This window comes from Benincasa hispida, chromosome 7, assembly GCF_027475165.1.
Source record: "Benincasa hispida cultivar pf3 chromosome 7, pf3_genome.v1.1, whole genome shotgun sequence".
Lineage (NCBI taxonomy): Eukaryota > Viridiplantae > Streptophyta > Magnoliopsida > Cucurbitales > Cucurbitaceae > Benincasa > Benincasa hispida.
The window spans coordinates 40,557,746-40,579,651 of NC_143484.1; the positions used below are offsets into that span (position 1 = coordinate 40,557,746).

Genomic DNA, 21,906 nt, shown 5'->3' on the forward strand with positions numbered 1-21,906 from the left:
GCTAGAAAGGCAACTAAGATACACAAAGGGGGGCAGGGACGAAGTTTAGATACCAAATGAACACCTACTACTAGTAGTAGGGATTCAGTTTAGCTAATGTCTAGTGTATCTTTTAAGAAACAGAGTAGTAAGCATGAGGAAGCTAAGTAACGATAAATGGAAGCAAGAATAAACATAAGACAAAAAACCTATACCAGATCTGATGCAAGCCTGGTTTTGTGCGCTTTGATGCAGTTATAGCCCTCAAGTGGAGACGGGCAGAGGAAGAATTGGTTATAGTTGCTACCGGTGAAGGCTGCAATAGTTGATCAACATATGGCATATCAGCTGTTCCAAAAGATTTCCAAGGTTGATCCTTCATTTTGGCTTCTGTATCTCCCACTAAAAGTGCTGCTGCACCTACTTCTAGAAGATTACGCGTTCTCAAGTCTTGAGTATTAGCAAAATTATCACTGGACCATCAAACATATTCCGCATTTAATTTAGCGAATGCAGAATAAACAAACTAACTTATACTACAGCATGCATGAAAGGCATAAAAAAAACAAAGGTTATTTAACAACCTAATTACCTCTCTCTTTGAAAAAGAGATGACCGTTGTTCCCCAAACCATCGCCATTTCAAGACATCAGGTGAGATGTATTCAAGGTCAACCGTACTATCAACTTCTTCAATATTAGATAAATTTGATGTAGATAAAACTGTGGAGTCTTTATGCTCTGAAGATTCTCCACTACTTGCAGCATTTAATTGTGAATTGAAGGATCTACTCAGCATAGATGACAGTGCAGGTAGCGACTGTCTTGACATAGAAGGTGCACCAGCAAAAGCAGCTGGTTGAAATGATCTCCTTGGTATGTGTTGTCCCACCAAGGAGCGAACATATTTCAGTGATTTTATAAGTGCTCCAGAGGCAATACTTGATACGGGCAATGGAGAAAAAGTAGAAGAGGTTGTAGGTGCAGCAGATGGTTGACTCAAAGATTGAGACCATGGTGATGACCTTCGGTTTGGACTAAAGCTACACTCGCTAATTGTGTTTAAGCAAAACCGGTCTATCTGCATTAATGTTTCTTCAGAGGGTTTGTATCTGCAAAAACAAAGTATCACACAAATTCGTATCGAAGAACAGCAGAAATGGCTCATCCAATGAATGAGTAGTCGGGAAAGGCATTCAAGGATGAAGAAAAGAGCATCCGGGAGCAGTGGAATCATTTAATGCAAGGGGAAGAAAAAAGACCAAAAAGAAAACTCTGCTGCACATTGTCAAGTTCGAAGCAAGAACGACTTGTTTTCATCTGGAATTGAGCTGACCAGCCTTGCATCATTTGAGATGCTACAAAAATAATAGTTCTTTCTAGTCGTCCATACTGATTTTTGGGGAAAAGAATTAATTTTCATTCCTTAACTGGTCAAATTCTATCAATTTTTCCCCAAACTTTTAATTTCATCAAATTGCATCCAAGTTTAGATAAGTGATGCAATCTTAACTTAAACTTGAAAAAGTGTTGCAATTCCTACCCACTGAATAAGTTTTCGTTTGAAAATTCATTAAAAAATGCATTATAATATGCATACATTGAATTAAAATTAAAAAAAATAAATAAACATGGTACTAAATTATAACATTTTAAAGAAAATGACGTGACTAAATTTTAAGAGTTTTGACAAAAGTTACTGGTTAATTTGTGAAAAACTTGATGTGGTTGAAATTAGTGAGTTCACGGAGATTTTTACATAGTAGTTTTTACTAAAATTGGTGGTGAATTAGCAGAAATTGAATATAGGGTAGTAATTGGACCATTTAACTAAGTCTAGGGAATTAACGTTCTTTTTTTAGAAGAGAAACAGATGAATGAAATAACGGTAGCATAGTGGGCTCCCAACATCCAACTACATAAAAGATCTTCGATTAGAATTTTTTTTTTTTTTAAAAAAAAAAAAAAAAAAAAAAAAAAAGAAGAGAAGAAGAAGAAGAAGATAGATTATAATCTCCAAATGGAGTGCATGTATATTTTACACCAATACAAAACATGAAATAAAACAAAATCAGAAAGCAATCAGAGGTAGCGAAAACATCCCTGAAAATTCTTGCATTTCTTTCTCCCTAAGGATACCCAAAAAACACTTGGTTTATAGCCAACCATAAAGCTTTTTTCGCACCATGAATGGGATGACCCACAAAAACTGATCTAGAATATGTAAGGGTATTAAGAGGGATTTATGGGTCGGAGTAACATGGTATTAGTAAACGCATAAGGGTAATTAGTTAGGGAGTTAGTGTATTTTGTGGTAAATAGATTGATGGGCTTTGAAGGAAGCCAAGCAATTGTTGAGTTATTTAGGGCTTGGGTTAGCATACTCAAAAGGAAAGGTTCCAAGTGCCTTATTCTTGATTTATCTTGCTGTTCTTGATCCTTTATATTTTATATTTCAATTCTAATTGTGATCAAAATTACAAAGACACAATCGAGATGCTCTCTCCCTCCCCTTTCTCTCCCACCCTTCCCCCTCCCAAACCCTACCCATGACCTTCACGTGTTCGCTGCCATGCTCCTCCTGTTTGTCAGCCTACCCGAAAGATTTCTATTGAAAAGAAAATTTTCCTTATTGATATCGACACCATCATCACGAGGCACCAAAGTCTACATAACAGAGAAAACAAAAGATAAATCTTTCCCCATTTCTGTCCACTAGAGCACTGTTCGATTTCCCCATTTCTGTCCACTAGAGCACTGTTCGATGGATCACAGAGACCATCAAAGCCCTCCTTATTGCACCATTGAACCAAAAATTCTTTAAAACGGCTGAAGTGAACACCAAAGAGAACAAATGAAAGAGAACAAAGAAAAGAAAGAAAAAGATGCCAGAAGCATTGAATAACCAACCAACCACCACCGTTTTTTCTTCTCTACCATCCCAATCCTTTTCGACCCTGGCACCTTTCTTTACCCACAATATTGTGGTCATCAGAAGGAAATTACAAAGGATGGCAGAATATCCGCTCTTACAAAATCCTCTTCTCTCTTGGAGCCATAATGAATGTCACGGTGAACAGGTTGTCCCCTCCTATGGAGGATGGATAAAAGTGAGAGGCCTCCCTTTTGATAAATGGAACATGGAAACTTTTCAATATATTGGGGAAGCTTGTGGAGGACTAATTGATGTGGCAAAAAAGACCCTCAACAGAATGGATATGATGGAGATTGGTCTCAAAGTTTAAAAAACCACTTTGGTTTCCTTCCGACTAAGGTGTTGCTCCCCTCATCTTCATCTCCGGCCTTAGCTTGTATCCACCCTTTTTTTAATGCAGCTTATCATATAGGAGTTATTGCCGGAATCCATGGCACATCAGCCAAACTTCCGGCAAAAAATGGCACGAAGAAAGAGGAATTTTCAAATTTTTCCGTTGATGATGATCTTACACAGCAAAAGTACTCTTGTGAGGTTGACAATACCAAGCAGACACAATAGAGGTTTCCTTGTGATGTTGACAATACAGAACAGCCTATCACTATCAGCCAGAAATCTGCCCTGTCCACTGGCATTGCTTCCAAACCCAACCAAACACTTGATAAACCACTGGTTAATAATACTTACCAGAGGAAACCCACCTCTCCTTCAACTACAACCCCTTTTATCCCCTTTTCGACCAACCAGATGGGACCTAACTATCCTTCACCAACACCTCCATTGAACCCATCCCTGGCCCCACCACCCTCCAACTCTCTCTCGGGTCCCACACAACAATCTATGTCCCAGCCCCCACGCTTTTGGACCCTACCAGCCCACATCTTGCCCCCGTTTTTCGAAAATTAGCAACAAATCCCACCTCCTCACACTACAACCAAACCTTGACCTACCATCCCCATCCGAAATCCCACACATTGACCCAAAAAATGTTACTATCAACCATAAGCCAACTACCTTCATTGCTGGCAACAAATGCTCCATAGCTATCATTCCTCATTCTTCTGAAGTTGACTCTGATTGCTACCTCACTAGTCCTCTTCAACGTGCCCCTGGATCACCCAGCCACAAGGATTCGCATTGGCAAGACTTCCTTTCCTCCCCACCACCTTATTATAACTCATTTTCCATGAATCCTATGACTCATCTTACTGCTTTGGCACCCTAGTTTGAAGAATGTGGCTTTTGTATTCAATCGATACCTACAAGAAAGAACGGGAATAAACTTATAGAAAAGCAAAAGAGGGGCTTACGTGAAATCAAGAAATTGGAATGCTCCATTTCTTATGATAAGAAGGCTAAGGCCTTGATCAGGGAGGGTTCTCAATCATCCTAATGTTAATTCTCTCTTGGAACATCAGAGGCCTCGGATTGTGGAAGAAAACAGCCACTGTCAAGAGACTAGACACCAACAACCCATCAATTGTTACCCTCCAAGAAACCAAAAGTCGCGATATTGCTCCTGTTTTTATTATATCTCTTTGGAGCTCCAGACGGATCGAGTAGACTTCGATGAATGCTAATGGCTCTTCTGGAGGCATTCTCATTTAGCAGCATCAATTAGAAAAGGTGCATACTCTCTCACTGTCCTTTTCACTCTAGCTGATGGTTACAAATTTTGGTTCATAGGTGTCTACGACCCTCCATATGAGTCTGAAAAGGAGTATTTTATTCATGAGCTCCATGATCTCTTCTGCCTTGTGGATGAAAACTGGATCATTGGGGGCGATTTCAACCTCATTCGTTGGCCCCACGAAAACTCTAATGGTTGCAGACCAAATAGAGATATGTTGCCCTTCAACTCCTTTATTGACCATTGGGAACTTATTGACATACATCTCACTAATAGAAGATTTACCTGGTCTGATTTTCGCACACCTCCTACACATACAAGAATTGACCGGTTCCTTTGCTCTGATTCTATCATCTCAAAATTCATTGATGCATCCATGAAAAGATTGGACAGGCCAACATCAGACCACTTCACCCTTCTTTTAACCCTTGGAAACTAGAAATGGGGATATGCACCCTTCAAATTTGAAATATGTAGCTAAACCACAAAGGTTTTCTCCCATTTGTTGAAACTTGGTGGAACAGCCATCCTTTAATAGGGCATCCTGGCCATGGCTTTAACCACAAGTTAAAAGGGCTGAAGTTGGCTATCAAAGAATGGAATTTATCCTCTTTTGGTATCATTGAAACACAGAGAGATACTCTACCAAAGGAATTGGCCACCATTGATCAAGAATCTGAAAATGGCCCCATCACTTGTGATCTTGCTGATAGAAGATATTTGATTAGAAATCAGCTCCTATCCTTAAATGCAAACGAGGAAATCAAGTGGAGGAAAAAGTGCAAAACAAACCGTTGATCAATGGAGATGAAAACACGTCCTTTTTTCACAAATACGTTGCTGCCAAGAAGAGGAAAAACTACATCACAGAAATTCTCAATGACCGGAACTTAAGTTTGGTTAGAAATACCAACATAGAGGCCGAATTCATTACATTTTACAAGGATCTCTTCACCAAAAAACCAAGTAATCGACTTATTCCATATCCCCTGGAGTGGGATCCTATTAGCCAGGAACAAGCTAGATCCATGGAAGCCCCCTTCACAGAAATTGAGATTTGGACCGCGATAAAGGCATTGGGCACTAAGAAAACTCTGGGGCCTGATGGTTTTCACATCAGACTTCTTTAAAAAATCATGGAACATTCAAAAATCTGACTTAATTAGAGTGTTCCAAGAGTTTTTTAAGAATGGAATCATCAATACCAATGTGAACGAAACTTATATATGCCTTATCCCCAAGAAAATTGATGCCAAGAAGATGGGAGACTATCGACCTATTAGCCTCACTACGGGACTCTACAAGATTATTGCTCGTGTTTTATTATCGCCTCAAGAAAATCCTCCCATCTACCATCACGATCTACCAATCAGCCTTTGTGGATGGTAGATAAATTTTGGATGCATCTTTGATTGCTAATGAAATCCTCGAAGATTGGCATGCAAAGAAAATTAAAGGGGTGGCCATCAAGCTCGACATTGAGAAAGCTTTCGACAAAGTGGATTGGGATTTCCTTGATGAATTGTTAATTGTAAAGGGCTTTGGCACAAGATAGAGATAATGGATCAAATGTTGCATATCCTCCACAAATTTCTCTATCATTATAAAGGGCAAACCTAGAGGGAAATTTAAAGCAACTAGGGGCCTTACACAAGGTAACCCATGATCACCTTTCTTTTCATCATCATCATGGATAGTCTCAGCAGAATCCTCACTTTGGCAGATGCAAAAGGCTTCATTAGCGGATACTCTATCCCAAGTTCACCTCTAAACATCAATCACCTCCTTTTTGCCGATGACACGCTACTTTTCTCCATCAACAATGAGAGGAAGATTGAAAACCTTTTCAATTTGATCACCCTTTTAGAAAATGCTTCTGGACTCAACATCAATAGGCACAAATCTAAATTCCTGGGTATCAATTGTGAAGATGAATGGGTGGATTCTATTGCAACAAGATTTGAATGTAAGGTGGGGAAATGGCCTACCACATACTAGGGTCTGCCTCTTTATGGAAAACCAACTACAATAACCTTTTGGCAGCCGATTTTGGACAAAATAGACAAAAGACTACACTCTTGGCAACACAATTTCCTCTCGAAAGGAGGTAGACTAACCCTTTTGAAAGCAACTTTATCCAATCTACCTATCTACTATTTATCCCTCTATCGTGCCCCTGGAAAAATAACTGATGCCATTGACAAATATTTTAGAAATTTCCTATGGTCGGGTCATAGGGACAGCAAGCTATCTCATGTGTTAAAATGGGATAAATTGAAGAAACCTCTGGATGAAGGGGGATTAGGGATCACAAACATTAAACACCAAAACAAAGCCCTCATTGCCAAGTGGATTTGGCGTTTTCATTTGGAGAAAGAAGTCGTCCGGAGGATTTTAATCAAAACCAAATACGGGTCACATCACTTTGATTTCTAGGCAACCGATTACAAACGCATCTCAACTAGAAGCCCTTGGAAATGCATTCTGCATCAAAAGGATCTTATCTATTGGAATATCCAATGTGTTGTTGGAGATGGCTCCTCTACAGCTTTCCGGATAGATATTTGGTTTGTTGGTTCCACACTTAAAATAGACTTTTTCCTAGACTCTTTCGGCTATCTAACTCCAAAAATAAATTAAGGAGACTTGGAATGCTACAAATTGTTCTTGGTCCCTAAACTTTAGAAGAAATCTCAAAGACGATGAGATAGAGGAATGGGCTCCTCTTACCCATCTCCTTCTAAGTTTGAACCTTATTCGTAGAAAGGACCATTGGACGTGGAAACTCAACCATATTGGTTTCAATACAAAGTCTTTATACTCTTCCCTCATGTCCAACCCGCACTCATCTTAGGCCATCTTTTGCAAAAAATTGTGGAGTTGTCCCTACCAGAAGAGCGTTAAATTCCTCCTTTGGGAAATCATAAATTCATGTCTAAACACTATGGACAGGTAACAGAAACGTTGCCCATGGATCAACCTATCTCCCTTTTGGTGCTGCCTTTGTCGAATAAACAACGAAACTATTCAGCATGTTTTCTTTGACTGCCCCTTTTCTAAAGGGATATGGACAGAAGTCTTTTCTGCCTTCAACTAATCTGTGGCTTTTCCAAATGACTTACAAAGCTAGGTTCACCTACTAATCAACTGGACTCCTTTCAAAGTTGTCAAAGAATGTCTCTGGTTAAGCATCATTTGTGTTGTTTTGTAGAAGATATGGGATGAAAGAAATGCTAGAATCTTCCCAGACAAGGCCAAGACAACAAAGGACATTATTGATACCATCATTCACAATGCTTTTTTTTTTGTGCAAAGATTTACAGGCTATACACCGTCATAGTTTTTCTTTTCTCGTTGCAAATGGGAAACACCTTTTGCACTCCCTATGAATGGGTCTTTTTTTGTACACCCTATGATTGGGGTCCTCATGTACCTTTGGATATCTTTGGATATTTCATTTAATCAATGAAATTGTTTCTTATCCAAATATATATATATATATATATATATATATATTTCAATTCTAGATTCTTATTAGGTTAGGTGGTCTCTTATGCAAGATTCAAATTAGTTGTGAAAAGGGTATCCATTTCTGTTGGTTATTTAGTTCTACCTTCTTCACCAAATTATGATTTCGATGCGAAATCAGATGTGTTAGTGTTAGTAGTTTGGAATAAAATACCATTGTTGAATTCTCAGGGTCGGGAAATAGATCAAGATGGTCATTACGAGGATTACTTTGAATCTTCTTTTGCCCTCCTTTTCTCGAATGGTGTTGTCGGTCAATGGTCATCCATTAAATTCAGTTGTTGATCAGTTCAACGAAGCTTCCCCGCCAGTGTCCACCTCGACAAGTCCTAGTAAATTTGCCTCTCTTATTAAGGTTTGCAGTCTTCAAATGCGTACAATTCCATTTCTTCGTCATAAATAAAAGTTCAGTTAATATTTGATCAATTGATTCGTGATTTCTTTTGGGAGGGCTCTCGTGGTGATAATGGTATGCATAACGTTAATTGGGAAACTACTCAACGACCAAAATTGATGGGTGGTCTTCGTGTTGGCAACTTTCATTATCAAAACTCTGCCTTTTTGGCTAAATGAATTTGGCATTTTTTGCATGAACAGGATGTTTTGTGGAGACAGCTTATTGTGGCTAAGCATAATTCTCTTTCCTGTATTTGGCCGATTGTCATTTGTAGTTCTTCTAAATCTCCTTGGCGGTTTATTTTTCAAACCAGTGATGTGGTTGCTTCTCGTACCCAAAATTGTCTCGGTAATGGTGCCTCTATTTCGTTTTGCAAGGACTCTTGGCTTAGTTGTGGTGTTCTCTCTACGATGTTCCCTCCTTTGTTTCGCCTCCCTTGCTATCCTAACATTAAGGTGGCTGATGTTTGCATTGAGGATTCTAAGGCTTGGGATTTACGTCTTCGTCATAATCTTAATGACCTACAAACTATTGAATAGGTTTCTTTGTCTCGATTGTTGTTCTCTCCCAGATTCTGTATTTCTCTTGATTCTTGAATATGGACTATTGGACCTTCTTCTATGTTTTCAGTTAAATCTCCTATGGCTGATTTGGTAGGTACGGTTGAGCCTCTTGTGAAAGATTTATATTATGTCATTTGGATGGATCACTTCCCTAAGAAAATAAAAAGTTTCTTATGAGTGCTCAATCTTGGTGCTGTTAATATTGTTAATCGTCTTCAACGTAGTATGCCATATATGTCTATCTCTCCATTCTGGTTTATCATGTGTCAAAGCCATTCAGAATCATCGGCCCATCTTTTTTTCATTGCTCGTTTGCTTCCTGCTTCTGGCATATCGTTTTGGAACCCTTTGGTTGGTCGTTCCCCTGTCCAAATAATATTTTTGACATCCTTGCATCTCTACTGGTGGGACATCTTTTTCTTGGTACGAAGAAAACAATTTGGTTGGCTATTGTGTGGCCTTTCTTTTGGACTTTACGGGGCGAGCGCAATAAACGTCTTTTTAGAGATTCTTTTTCAGTTTTTGATAGTTTCATGGATTTGGCTCTATCTATCGCTTTGAATTGGTGTAAAACTAGACACCCTTTTAAGCATTTTAGTCTTTCTTATTTGCTTTCCAATTGGAAATCACTATTTTTTTTTAAGAGAAACGCAATTAGAAATCACTACTGTAATCACCTTTAGGTGTATTGGGGTTCCCCTTATTTCATTCCATCAATGAAATATTTCTTATCTAAAAAAAATAGATAAAAGTTCAGTGATTCTCTACCATTTTTCTTTCGATGATTTTATCTCATGGAATCATAGAGGTCTTTGGAATTTTCTTTAAGGTTTGATTTGGTTGTCCCTTAGTTCAATGGAAGGTATCAAAGAGCAGCGATAGTTATTGTTTAGTCTTGATAAGTTGAGATTATCATCAAAAGGCCTGCAAAGAAATTTGCTTTATTAAGAATTTATTAAGAATTTGCCCATTGTTGATATTTGGACAATCTTTACTTGTTAGAATTTTGTTCTGGATTTTACGGTGCCTTGATGGAAGCCTTATTCATGGTAATATAAGCTATTTGGTATCTTCTTCTTAGAGGTTGAAGTTTGGTTCACAATTTCCTTTGGCAGATTGTATCAGCGGTTGGTTTTGTGTTTGGTGGAAGCTTTTTTCTCAGGTTCATATCTTTCCAATGAAGTTATTGAAATAACTCTTTGTTCCATAATGCTTATATTCTTGGCTTGTTTTCTTTATGGTGTACTTATGCCTTTGTATATTTCCTTTTTATTTTTCACTCCCTTCGAGAGTTTGTTGTCTCTGAACATTTTCACCATTCATTATATCAATGTGTAGTGAGGGATAACCGAACGAGTAATTCTGAAGGTGTTTTGGTGCAAAGATATCTTCAGCGTAGACAAGAACTATCAACAACCAAAGGTGAGGAGGCTCGTTCGAATTATAACCAATAGCATGAACGAAGTCATTCATGAGAATTTTGATTGTAAATAGTAAATAGTAAATACTCTTCTAGCAGAATTTTAGGGCCAAATCCAAGAATCATCAGTAGACCCTAACATGACGAAAGAAGATGGAAGAGACTAAACCATTCAATCACCTCTAAATCATTAACATTCTGAAGCACACACAAGTCCCATGTAGCTTGAGAATAAATCCAAGCCTATTCAACCACAATATTTGGACTAGTAGACAAATGAAAAGGCCTACAAAAAGTCGTAGTAATGGCCCAACAATTCAGCTAGGAATCATGCCAAAAAATGTATTAGCTTCAACATCGTTGAACACAGTTAGTCACAAGTTTAACGGTCAAATAAATAAACCGCCAAACGCTTTTAAAAGGTCCACTATGTATGGACCATTTCAAGGTGAAAATTAATACAATGTGAAGTTTGAAGTTTTCACTTGATTTAATTTTCTAGGCAAAGGCTATCCCCAATTATTGAATTTATAAATTCATGCATGCATGTGTGCAAAGGTAGATGGACTCTTCTTTTGGGTTCACGTGGTACCCATGAGACGTAATAATGTAAGCCTCGTGGCCTTTCTGTTCAACATTGTGGGGTGTGGGGGTTGATCAAAGAGAGGCCTTTCTGTACAAAATAATAAGATCTTCAATGATTTAATTTCACCTTTTGTGTTATTTTTAATGCTGAGTGGTGGTGTAAGTAAAAATTTACACCAATACATGTGCCTTGGTGGAAGACCACAGTCTTGGGAGATCATTTTTTTCAAAATATAATCTCTTTTCAAACACTACGGTCTTGGGAGAGCATTTTTTGTAATCCACTTTGGGTGGAAGGGATTATATTTTTCCTGATTTGTATTTCTATTTCATGGATGAAATAGAGAATCTTGTTTCGTCGGAAAAAAATTAAAAGAACAAAAAAAGCCAGTTCAACAAGTATTAGAGTATAACTGAAATATAAGATGATTCATAACATACCTAAGAAGGTAGCGTTTCAAAAGTGCCACAGACCTCGCAACTACAGCTGGGCTGGATGCAGAAAAAGCCAAATGAGTTGTAAAGCAGCAATAGCACTGGAAATGCAGAACATCTATGCTCAAAGAAAAAGCTGGAGACAAGAAAAATTAACACAATTGTGTATGCATAATAAACATAAATTTTTCCATCCAAAAATTACTAGCGGGTAATCAAGCACATAGAATAATGGTCTGGATTGGTGAATGATCAAAGAGAACTTCCAAACCTAAATACTTTTCAGGTCATGTCTCAATCCTTATAGAAACCTACACAGCATGACATATCTCACAGAGTTTTTGATGTCAGGGGTTATAGGGTCATATAATTGTTTGGTGAGACTAGTCAGATGAGTTCCGGTTACGCAGATTTTTTATAATTAAGACAGGCATTATTGTACAGGACTAGAGGCCCTTTTTGAAGAGGTGCTCCCTTTTTCGTGGGCTGGTTTTTTTTTGTGGCTCGTGTGTCCTTTCATTTTATTCTCAATGGAAGGTTGTTTTTATCAAAAAGAGACTAGTCAAATTTTTGGATTTCTTAAGATCCCTCAGGCGAATGCAGTTAAACTAAATCGATTGCTTAAGATATTGATATCAGCTAGCGCCTAGCTGTAATGAGAGAGATACATGGGCTTTTGGATTCACCTGGGTTGGGGTTCTAACATGTGCTCATACAAAAATGTTTTTTTTTAAAAAAAAAGGGTAATTTAATATTCATTATCCTCTGAACCCAATGACATTGCAAAGAAATAATTGAAAGTTGGCTACTGTATCAACCAAAGTAAATTGTAATTGTTAAAACATAGTTTAAAAAAAATTTTAAAATCTTGATTTTTGTATGCATGTGCCGATAATTTACGAGGATAAGAAAAACATGATATATAGTACAGAATCATCTTCCTTGGCAGAATGTGAAAAATGAAAGCAAATATTAGGATTCACCATCTTAAGTGAAAAAGATAGTTCATGAGTTTATTTCGACCAGCATCATTAAAAAGTTTTGTTACCTTCGTTCCCTCTCTGCAATTGTGTGTTCCAAGATCACACAATATGCTAGGTCTGTTGTTGCAGGTGCTGCCAAATAGTCCTATCATTTTGATAAAGCTTTTGATGTTAGAATTAAATTCTAATCAGATGATGGCTTGGTAATAATTAATAAATACGCAATTTTTTATCCACGGATAACTTTTCATTGAAAGATGAGAAGATACCGAAAGTTCAAGGAAACAACCTTCCAATGGGAGGAAAGGGAAAAAAAAAACTAAAAAACCAAATAGCTAACCTACCAAAAAGGTCAAAACAAGAGCCACAAGGAATGACAACACCTTTAAGAACGCAACAGAACAAAGAATTTAACCAACAAAAAAAAAAAATCCTACCCAAGACCAAAAACAAATCCCAAACAAAAAATGAACTATACATTCTTTCATTGAGAGAAAGGAAAGAATGTACAAGAACCCAGACCAGCTACAAAAGGGATTCCGATCCAACAAAATCAATCTAAGATCATAGTTACAAACCTCATCACCTTCCAAACCTCACTGTACAAATTATAATAGGTTCATTGCCAACCAAAATGAGCCTCACCACCTTCCAAACCTCATCACACAACCACTCCACCTCTCTAAAAATTCTATTGTTTCTCTCAAGCCAAACTCCCCACAAAATACCAAAGAAGTTAGCCCAAGAGCACCTCCTAAATAATAGCATAACCATCGCGATTCCATGCCAAACATAAGTCAAAAGCCTCCGACCAATGACACCAAAGAGACTGAACAAACTGACAACCCCACAACAAGTAATGCAAGTCCTTAGCTTGACTCCCACAAAGAATACACCACAACGAGCACAACACAAGGAAAGAATGTCTCTAAGCATAGTCCACAATGTTGACTCTCACGTAAAATCTACCACACAAGAAAATTTACCTTCCTAGGGATTCGACCTTCCCGATGGAGGGAATAACAAACCCTCACAAAAAAATGTCTCTCTCCCCTCCCTCCTCCCTCTCCCCTCCCGTCCCAACTCAGCCTCCCACCCCCCCTCTTCCCATCCCGCCGGAACTCACCATGTCTCCTCACCTTAACCGTGCCCCTTTCCCTCCCGCTTTCCTCCTCTCTTTCACTTTCTGGCGGTTTTCCTTCCTTCGGCTTTCTTTGCTCTGTGTTTGTGCGCTTCTCTGCCATGGAGATCAAAAGTTGTAGCATCCTTGATCACTTTTTCTGTATGTGGCAAGAGGGACTCGGGTTCCTCGTGGAAGATTTGAAAAGAGGTCAAACCATGTTCCTTTCAATGGCCTCAGCCCTCTGGCTTCAAGAAAGCTTTCGAAGACTTTTAATTGGCCCAACATTTGAATTTTTTTTACTAAAGGAAAGATTAGACCAGAGTTTCATTCGTTTAGCCAAATTTCAAGCTAAAGATAAATGGTTTGTAGAGTGTGCAGTTTGGCCAGCTTCAGGGGGAAGAAAGAACATCCACATTCCGCATGGTGATGACAAATCTGGATGGCAAGACTTCAAGGGCATGATTGAAGCCAGCATACACATCTTCAAAGAGCCCCCTGTTCAACAAGTAAGTTCTTCCTCCTTTAAACTCCCCTCTGAGTTAGTTCAAGTCAGTAACACTCGGCCAGCGCCTCCCCTCTTGGGTCATCAAGAAAGAAGTTATTCAGAAGTGTTAAAAGAGAGAAAGGAGCTCCTTCATTTGGTTTCTAAGCCCCCAAAGATTAATGTCGATTCGCATCAAAAGTCCCATGTTCCGGCGTTGGCAAAACAGAGCAAGAACTCCTTTTGGATTCAAAAGGATCATGAAGTGTTCAAAGAAGACTTTAGTAGCTTATGGATCATCTCAAGACTTCTGGTTTTTAACGATTGGAAGGAAATTGCAAAAGAGCTAAGTGAGGCCTTTAACTCCATTGTCATTATAAATCCCCTGTTTGCAGATAAAGCTTTAATTAAGGTTAGTAATGGTGATCTGAACGATCTGGTTTTATACCTGGGCAAGTAGTAGTTATTTGGTTCTTATCATTTGATGTTCGAAAAATGGAATCCATTAAGGCATGGCAGACCCTTAGTAATGAAAGGATTTGGGGGCTGGTTATCAATCAAGAATCTTTCACTGGACTATTGGTGCAGAAACACGTTTGAAGCCATAGGTGCTTATTTTGGGGGGCTGGAATCGATAGCTTCAGAAACTCTCAACCTCACTAATTGTTTAGAAGCCAAAATTCAAGTTAGAAGAAACCGCAGTGGCTTCATGCCGGCAACTAAGGATGAAAATCGTGGCAATTTCTACTTAAATTTTGGTGACATTGAATGTTTAGAAGCTCCCTCCAAGTCTTTTGGTAATTTATTGTTTAAGGACTTTTCTAATTCAGTTGACTTAGTTCGGTTGAATCAAGTTATTAAGGATGAAGGTGTCAATTTCCATATTGCTATTTCAGAATGGTCCTTCCTTGTCTCCTCTCAATCCAAGTCGAGTTTCTCAAGAAACCCGAATCCGTCCTCAAAAAAGTCTATCTTGAAGCCACAAACCCTGAAAAGAGATGCGAGCTTTGCTAAGGAATGTGAAAAGTCACCTTCTCTGGAAAGTTACACAGATAAATTAGCCACTCATTCTTCTTTTTTAGCTGAAGAAGTCGAACAGGCATCAAAAGGTAAAGAGTCCCCAGTGAAAGAAGGTGAAAAGTCATAGATCTTTTATGAAAAATATGAAAAGGCGCCCCGTGTAATTAAGAAGAGAGAGATGGGGGAAGGAGGTAGTTCAGCTGGCATTATACCTTTAGAAGTTGAACAGTCGTTCGTACAAAAAAAAGAAAAATATTTAGGACTATGCGGCGCAAGAAATTTTAATTCGGCAGTCATTTTTACTTACCCCGAACACCAAGGAAGCCCAATCGTCACCTAAGTCTGCTCCACTCCTCCCCTGCTCTAACCTGATTAAGCCCTCTTCCCCTGTCTCCATAAAAAAATTGGCTCCTCTGCCACTGCCAGGTTCAGCGCCCACCTTAAGCAATCCCACCCCCTCTCTCGTGCCTCATCTTCCTCCCTGCAGTAAGTCAGCGCCAAGACCTAGCAAATCTGTGGCTAAACGACACTCCAAAGCAAGACATCCCCCTTGCCTCTTTAAGTCCTTCCCAAAGCATTTCATCAGAAGAAAGCAAGTGAAGGATTCTTCCAAGAAGTTCGGCCTCAGAGTAAAGACAGTGGCTGATCAAAATCTGGATTTGCTAGAAGCTAGATGCACTTCAGTCCAAGGACTGTCCCAAAGTATTAGGTCAGCCCCCCTTCCTTCTCACCCTCCTCTCTTTGAACACTGTTTTTTCCTTACCTAATTCAGAGTTAACTTTTCTGAGAGGCTCACCAAGCTCTTCCCAGGTGCATATTCAAAAGAAAAAGGGGGATGCCCTCATTGATTCTCCCTTCAGTGTGAGCAATGAAGAAGTTGATTGGAATATTTCAGAGGAAATTACAGAGGATTCAAGGAAAGAAGCCTCCTTTTTATCTGACTTAAATCCCCTGTTCCAGACAGAGGATGAAAAGTCTTCAGAAGCTTTAGTTGTCGGCCATTCCGTGCGATCTTCCAGCTCATCTGAAGTCCATAGTCACTGATTGCAGACTTATTCTGGATTGACAGTTGGCTGCTGAGGCTACAACAAAAAATTTAGGCCCATAATTATGAAAATTGTGACATGGAACATGAGAGGCCTAAAAGATGCTAATAAAAGGTTGGCTCTCAAGCGATTTCTAAAGAAACATAATCCAGCAGTAGTTTTAATTCAAGAATCAAAGAAAGAGAGTTTTGAAGCAAGCTTCATCAAATCCCTTTGGAGCTCCAAAGAAATAGGATGGGAATTTGTGGAATCATATGGCACTTTAGGTGGTTTACTGTCGTTATGGGATAAGAGTTTGATTTCTGTGGTTGAAACTTTGAAAGGAGGGTATTCTTTATCAGTAAAATGCATCACTGCTTGTAAAAAGACTTACTGGATCACTAATGTTTATGGGCCAAATAACTACAAAGAAAAAAATATGTTTGGCCAGAACTCCTATCTCTCTCAGTTTATTGTGATGAAGCTTGATGTATCGGGGGAGACTTTAATATTACAAAATGGGCTCACGAGAGATTTCCTTTGGGCAGAAGCACTAAAGGAATGAGGAAATTTAATAACTTCATAGACCAAGCCAAACTTTTGGAGGTCTGGTTGGGAAATGGCAACTTTACTTGGTCTAGAGAAGGGGTTTCAGCTTCAAGATCTCTATTAGACCATTTTTTCATCTCTAAAGCATGGGATGAGTTGTTTGAAAACTCTAGAGCTAATAAACAAGCCTGAACCTTCTCTGATCACTATCCAATTTTACTAGAAGCCGGTTCTTTCAGCTGGGGTCCATCCCCTTTTAGATTTTGTAACAGCTGGCTGCTCAATAAGGAATGTGTCAAACCCATTGAGACAGTTTGGTTAAGTAGTGAAGCTCAGGGTTGGGCTGGTTTTGCCCTTAATCAAAAACTGAAAAAGGTAAAAACAGCAGTCAAGGAGTGGCATTCGAAATTCCAAGAAGCTCAAAGAAGGAAAGAAGAGGGGTTGTTAGAAGAAATTGAAAAGTGGGATGCTCTTGCCGATTGTTCTACCCTTTCTAGCAGTGAAATGGCAACTAGATCCACTCTGAAATCAGATTTAATGTCTCTATATAGGCTGGAGGAAGTTAACCTAATTCAGAAAAGTAAGTTGAACTGGCTCAAGTTGGGAGATGAAAACACAAGCTTCTTCCATAAATTCCTAGCAGCAAAAAAGAGAAGAAACTTTATTTTTGAACTAATAGATGATCAAGGGGTGCCAACGAAATCTTATAGAGAGATTGAAAGCTTAATCCTGAATTTCTATAGTAGCATTTTCCTTAAATCCCCGGGGATGAGACACATTCCTTTGAACCTAGACTGGCCATGCATCAACTCAAATCAAAATTCGACCTTGCAAGCCAAGTTCTCAATTGAAGAAATAAAGTCAGCTATAAGAAAACTTGGAAAATGCAAAGCACCTGGCCCCGACGGCTTCACTATGGAGTTTTTGTTGAAATTTTGGAACCTGATAAAGGAAAGTTGCACTCCACCTTTGGGAAATTCTACAAGAATGGTAAGCTTAACGCTTGTATAAAATAAAACTTCATTTGTCTAATTCAAAAGAAGAAAATAGCAATTGCGGTTAATGATTTCAGGCCAATTAGTTTAATTACCGTGATATATAAGGTCATTGCAAAGTTGCCAGCTGAAAGACTAAAATCAGTAATGTCTAGTATCATAGCTCCTTCCCAAAGTGCCTTCATTGAAGAAAGGCAAATTTTGGATCCCATTCTTATTGCTAATGAAGCAGTGGAGGAATATAGAGTAAAAAAGAAGAAGGGGTGGATTCTCAAGCTTGACTTGGAAAAAGCTTTCGACCGCGTTGATTGGGAGTTCCTAGAAAAGGTGTTGAGAAACAAAAATTTCAGTCAGAAATGGATAGAGTGGATTATGGGATGCGTTAAAAATCCCATGTTTTCAATCTTCGTCAATGGTCAACCAAAGGGAAGGGTGGCTGCCACAAGAGGTATAAGGCAAGGTGATCCCCTCTCACCATTCCTTTTCCTTCTTGTTAGTGAAGTGTTAAGTGCATTGGTGAATAAGCTCATTCAAGCCGGTCTTATTGAAGGATTTGTGGTTGGCAAAGATAAAATTCAGATTTCCATCCTCCAATTTGCGGACGATACTCTATTATTTTGTAAATATGACAGCATCATGCTTGCAAAACTCAAGCAAACTGTGGAGTTTGTTGAATGGTGTTCGGGGCAGAAAGTGAATTGGGAAAAATCAGCCCTTTATGGTATCAATGTGGATAAAAAAGAGCTGATTTCCACAACTGCATCTTTGAATTGTAAGGCTAACCACCTTCCCTTCTCCTACCTAGGGCTGCCTTTAGGTGGGTATCCAAAAAAACTATCCTTTTGACAATCGGTATTGGACAATTTTCAAGCTAAATTGGACAAATGGAAACGTTTCGACCTATCAAGAGAAGGTAAAGCCACTTTATGCAAGTCAGCCTTGTCAAATCTCCCAACTCATTATATGTCCATTTTCCCTATGCATGAAGGAATTGCATCAAAGTTGGAGAGGATTACAAGGAACTTCTTTTAGGAAAGACATAATGGCAGCAAGCTAAATCACCTGGTGAAGTGGGCTTCGGTGCAAAAGCCTTGAGCAGATGGAGGCCTCGGCCTTGGTGGGTTCAAAAGTATGAATTTAGCACTCCTTGCTAAATGGGGCCGGAGATATTTTAATGAGGAAGGTTCTTTTTGGGGCCAAGTAATCAGAAGTATACATGGGAAGGATTCTTTTAATTGGCACACGGCAGGTAAAGGGGGTAGAAGTTTGAGAAGCCCGTGGGTCAGTATTCAAAGTCTTGGCTAAAAGTTGAGTCTTTGGCCACTTTCAAGCTTGGAAATGGCAGCCGGATTGCGTTTTGGTTAGACCCTTGGAAAAGAGTGACTCCTTAAAATACCTTATTTCCAAGTCTTTTCAGAATCACCTTGTTTCCAAATGGTTCAGTAGCTGACCATTGGGACAGCTGACTGGCCGCTTGGTCAATTTCCTTCCGCCGTTTGCTTAAAGATGAGGAGATGCTTTCTTTTCAAGGGCTGCTTGGGGTTCTTGCAGCAAGAAGAGTTTCAGTTGAATTTGATAAAAGGGAGTAGTCCATTTCAGCCTTGGGTCTTTTCACAGTCAACTCCCTTAAATTACACCTTTTCCCCTCCTCCCCTTTGGACAAATCTCTTTTCTCGGCCTTGTGGAAGACAAGTAGCCCTCGAAGGATTAGTATTCTCGTCTAGATAATGCTTTATGGACAGTTGAATGTAGCCTCGGTTTTACAAAGGAAGTTGCCATCCAGCTATATTTCCACTTCAATCTGCCCTTTGTGCCTACATTCTTTTGAAGATTCTCTCCACCTATCCTTTGCGTGTTCCTATTCAACTTGGTGCTGGGAAAAGTTGCTGGCCATCTTCAATATTTCATTGGTTTAACGCGGTCAAAGCTCTTTTGGCAAAACTTTGGTTTGAAAGAAATCAAAGGGTGTTTCATGATAAATCTCTTGGTTGCCAAGACCGCCTCGAATCTGCCCGTCAACATGCCTCTTCCTGTATCCTCTCCAAGCCTTTTAATAGCTACAGTTTATCAGATTTCAATCTCAACTGGAGAGCTTTAATCTCCCTTCCCAACAGTGGTTCTTAGCCTCGTCAGTAGTCTGCTATTTTCCTTGGTTTTTTCAGACTGTCTTGTTTTGCTTTTCCCCCCATTGTTCGGCCATTGTTTGGGCTTGTAATGTTGTTTGTTCTATTCTCATATCACTAGTTTAATTTTAATTTTATTTTCTTGGATGTGATGAAGGCGCTAAGGGGGTGTCAACCTAGTTGAGATGCCCGGGTGCGCTTCCTGATCCTTTTGGTCTTTGGTCGTTGTATCGCTCATTGTATAACCCTCTTGTACTTTGGGCCGTAGCTCACTTTTTTCTTAATATAATGAATTGTTTCCTTTTCAAAAAAAACCTTCCAGATGGAGGAGACGACAAAGGCAAATTGGGGAGAGGATACAACAAACAAAAGAGAAAAACTGCAAGAGCACCCCCAAGAATGATTGGGAGCCCAAAACCTAGAATCCCTTCTCCCTTGGAAAAACCTATTGATCCTAAGGAATAGAAAGAAGACCCACAATATCTAATGCCTCTTCTTAAAAAAAAAACAAAACAAAACAAAACAAAAACAACGACAACAACAACAACAAAACAAAAAAATACGGGTGAAACCTAATGACAGAGGCAAAAGGATCAGAACTCGGTAAATAGAAGCCACAAAATGAAACTTCTTATTTGAAAGATGATATAAATGTAGGAACAACTGACAAAAAGGCCTATCAACCACCCACCAATCTTTCCAAAAATAAACACCTCTCCTTGACAAAGCATGTAACAGATAAGGAAAAATATGGGAAGCAAAGGTTGTCCCTTTCTAGAGGCAACCCACTCCAATGGGTGCAGACCATATCAACTCGCAATAACTTTGTCCCATAAGATGAGTGTTTTTGAAACGGAAACAATTCATTAATTAAAGAGAATGTCGAGCAAAAACCCAAAGTACAAGAGGATTATACAATGAGCTGAGTAACATCAGAAAGCCAAAACGGATCAGCTAGCACACTCGGGTATCTCAACTAGGTTGACACCCCCTTAGCGCCCTCATCATATCCAATAATTATCTAAGACTAGCTTAACGGAAGCATAGCAACTTTACAAACCCAAAAGGACAAACAACGGGGCTAATAATTAAATGAACATTCTGAAAAATACAATGAAAAAACTAAGAGAACCACTGGATGCTGAAGAAGCTAAATCCCGTCACTTGGGAGGGAGGCAAACACCCTCCAATTAAGATTAAACTCTAATAAACTGTAGGCATTAAAGTGCTTGGAGAGGATGCACCAAGAAAAAGCTAGCCGACAGGCTGATTCGAACCGATCTCGACATCCAAGCACCATATCATGGAACACCCTCTGGTTGCTTTCAAACCAAAGATCAGTCAGCAATGCCTTTACTGCATTTAACCATAGAAAATTGTTGGGTTTGCGAAGGTTTATACCAACTAACAGCTGCTGCAAGTTTCCTTTAAAGTCATTACACATAACCCATGAGATGTTGAAGGATAGCAACTTATTCCAACACCGAGCTGAATAGGAACAATGAAAGAAAAGGTGGAGGGAGTCTTCTGACCAATTTAGACATAAAGGGCAAATTGAGGGAGAGATATTGTTGGCTGCCATCTTACTTTGCAAAACCGAGGCTACGTTCAACTGCCCACTAAGCATTATCCAGACAAGAATATTAATTCTTCTTGGACTGCAAGTCTTCCATAGGGCCGAGAATAGCGATTTATCCATTGGGGAGGAGTGGGAGAGGTATTTCTAAGTGAGCTGACCGTAAAGAGACCTGAGGCTGAGATAGACCAAACCTTGCTATCAACAACTTCTGAAACTTTCCGTGCTGCAATGAACCCAAGCAAATCTTGAAAGGAGGCGATTTCCTCATCTTTAAGCAATCGGCAGAAGGTGATTGACCAAGCTGCCAAATTGGTGTCCCAATGGTCAACAACCGAACCGTTTGGTAACAAAGATATTTGGAAGAGATTTAGGAATAAGGAACGGGAAGGAGTTGCTCCCACCCAAGGGTCCAGCCAAAAAGCAATTCTTCTACCATTTCCAAGCTTCAGAGTGGCCAACGATTCAACTTTTAGCCAAGATTTAGAAATACTAATCCAAGGGCTTCTTAGACTTCTACCCCCTTTACCTGTCGTATGCCAATTAAAAGGGTCCGTGCC

General features: G+C 39.2%; 1 protein-coding gene across 1 annotated transcript in view; it reads right to left on the reverse strand.

Annotated features, from left to right (window-relative positions):
• The window catches only part of LOC120079177 (uncharacterized), a 50,104-nt gene that overhangs the window by 19,371 nt on the left and 8,827 nt on the right, over positions 1-21,906 (reverse strand). Inside the window, exons 2-5 of the mRNA XM_090315327.1 lie at positions 12,520-12,599; positions 11,478-11,528; positions 572-1,090; positions 195-452 (exon numbers count right to left, since the gene is read on the reverse strand). Coding sequence (XP_090171453.1) covers positions 195-452; positions 572-1,090; positions 11,478-11,528; positions 12,520-12,599 — 908 coding nt within the window. The remainder of the gene's footprint in view (positions 1-194; positions 453-571; positions 1,091-11,477; positions 11,529-12,519; positions 12,600-21,906) is intronic.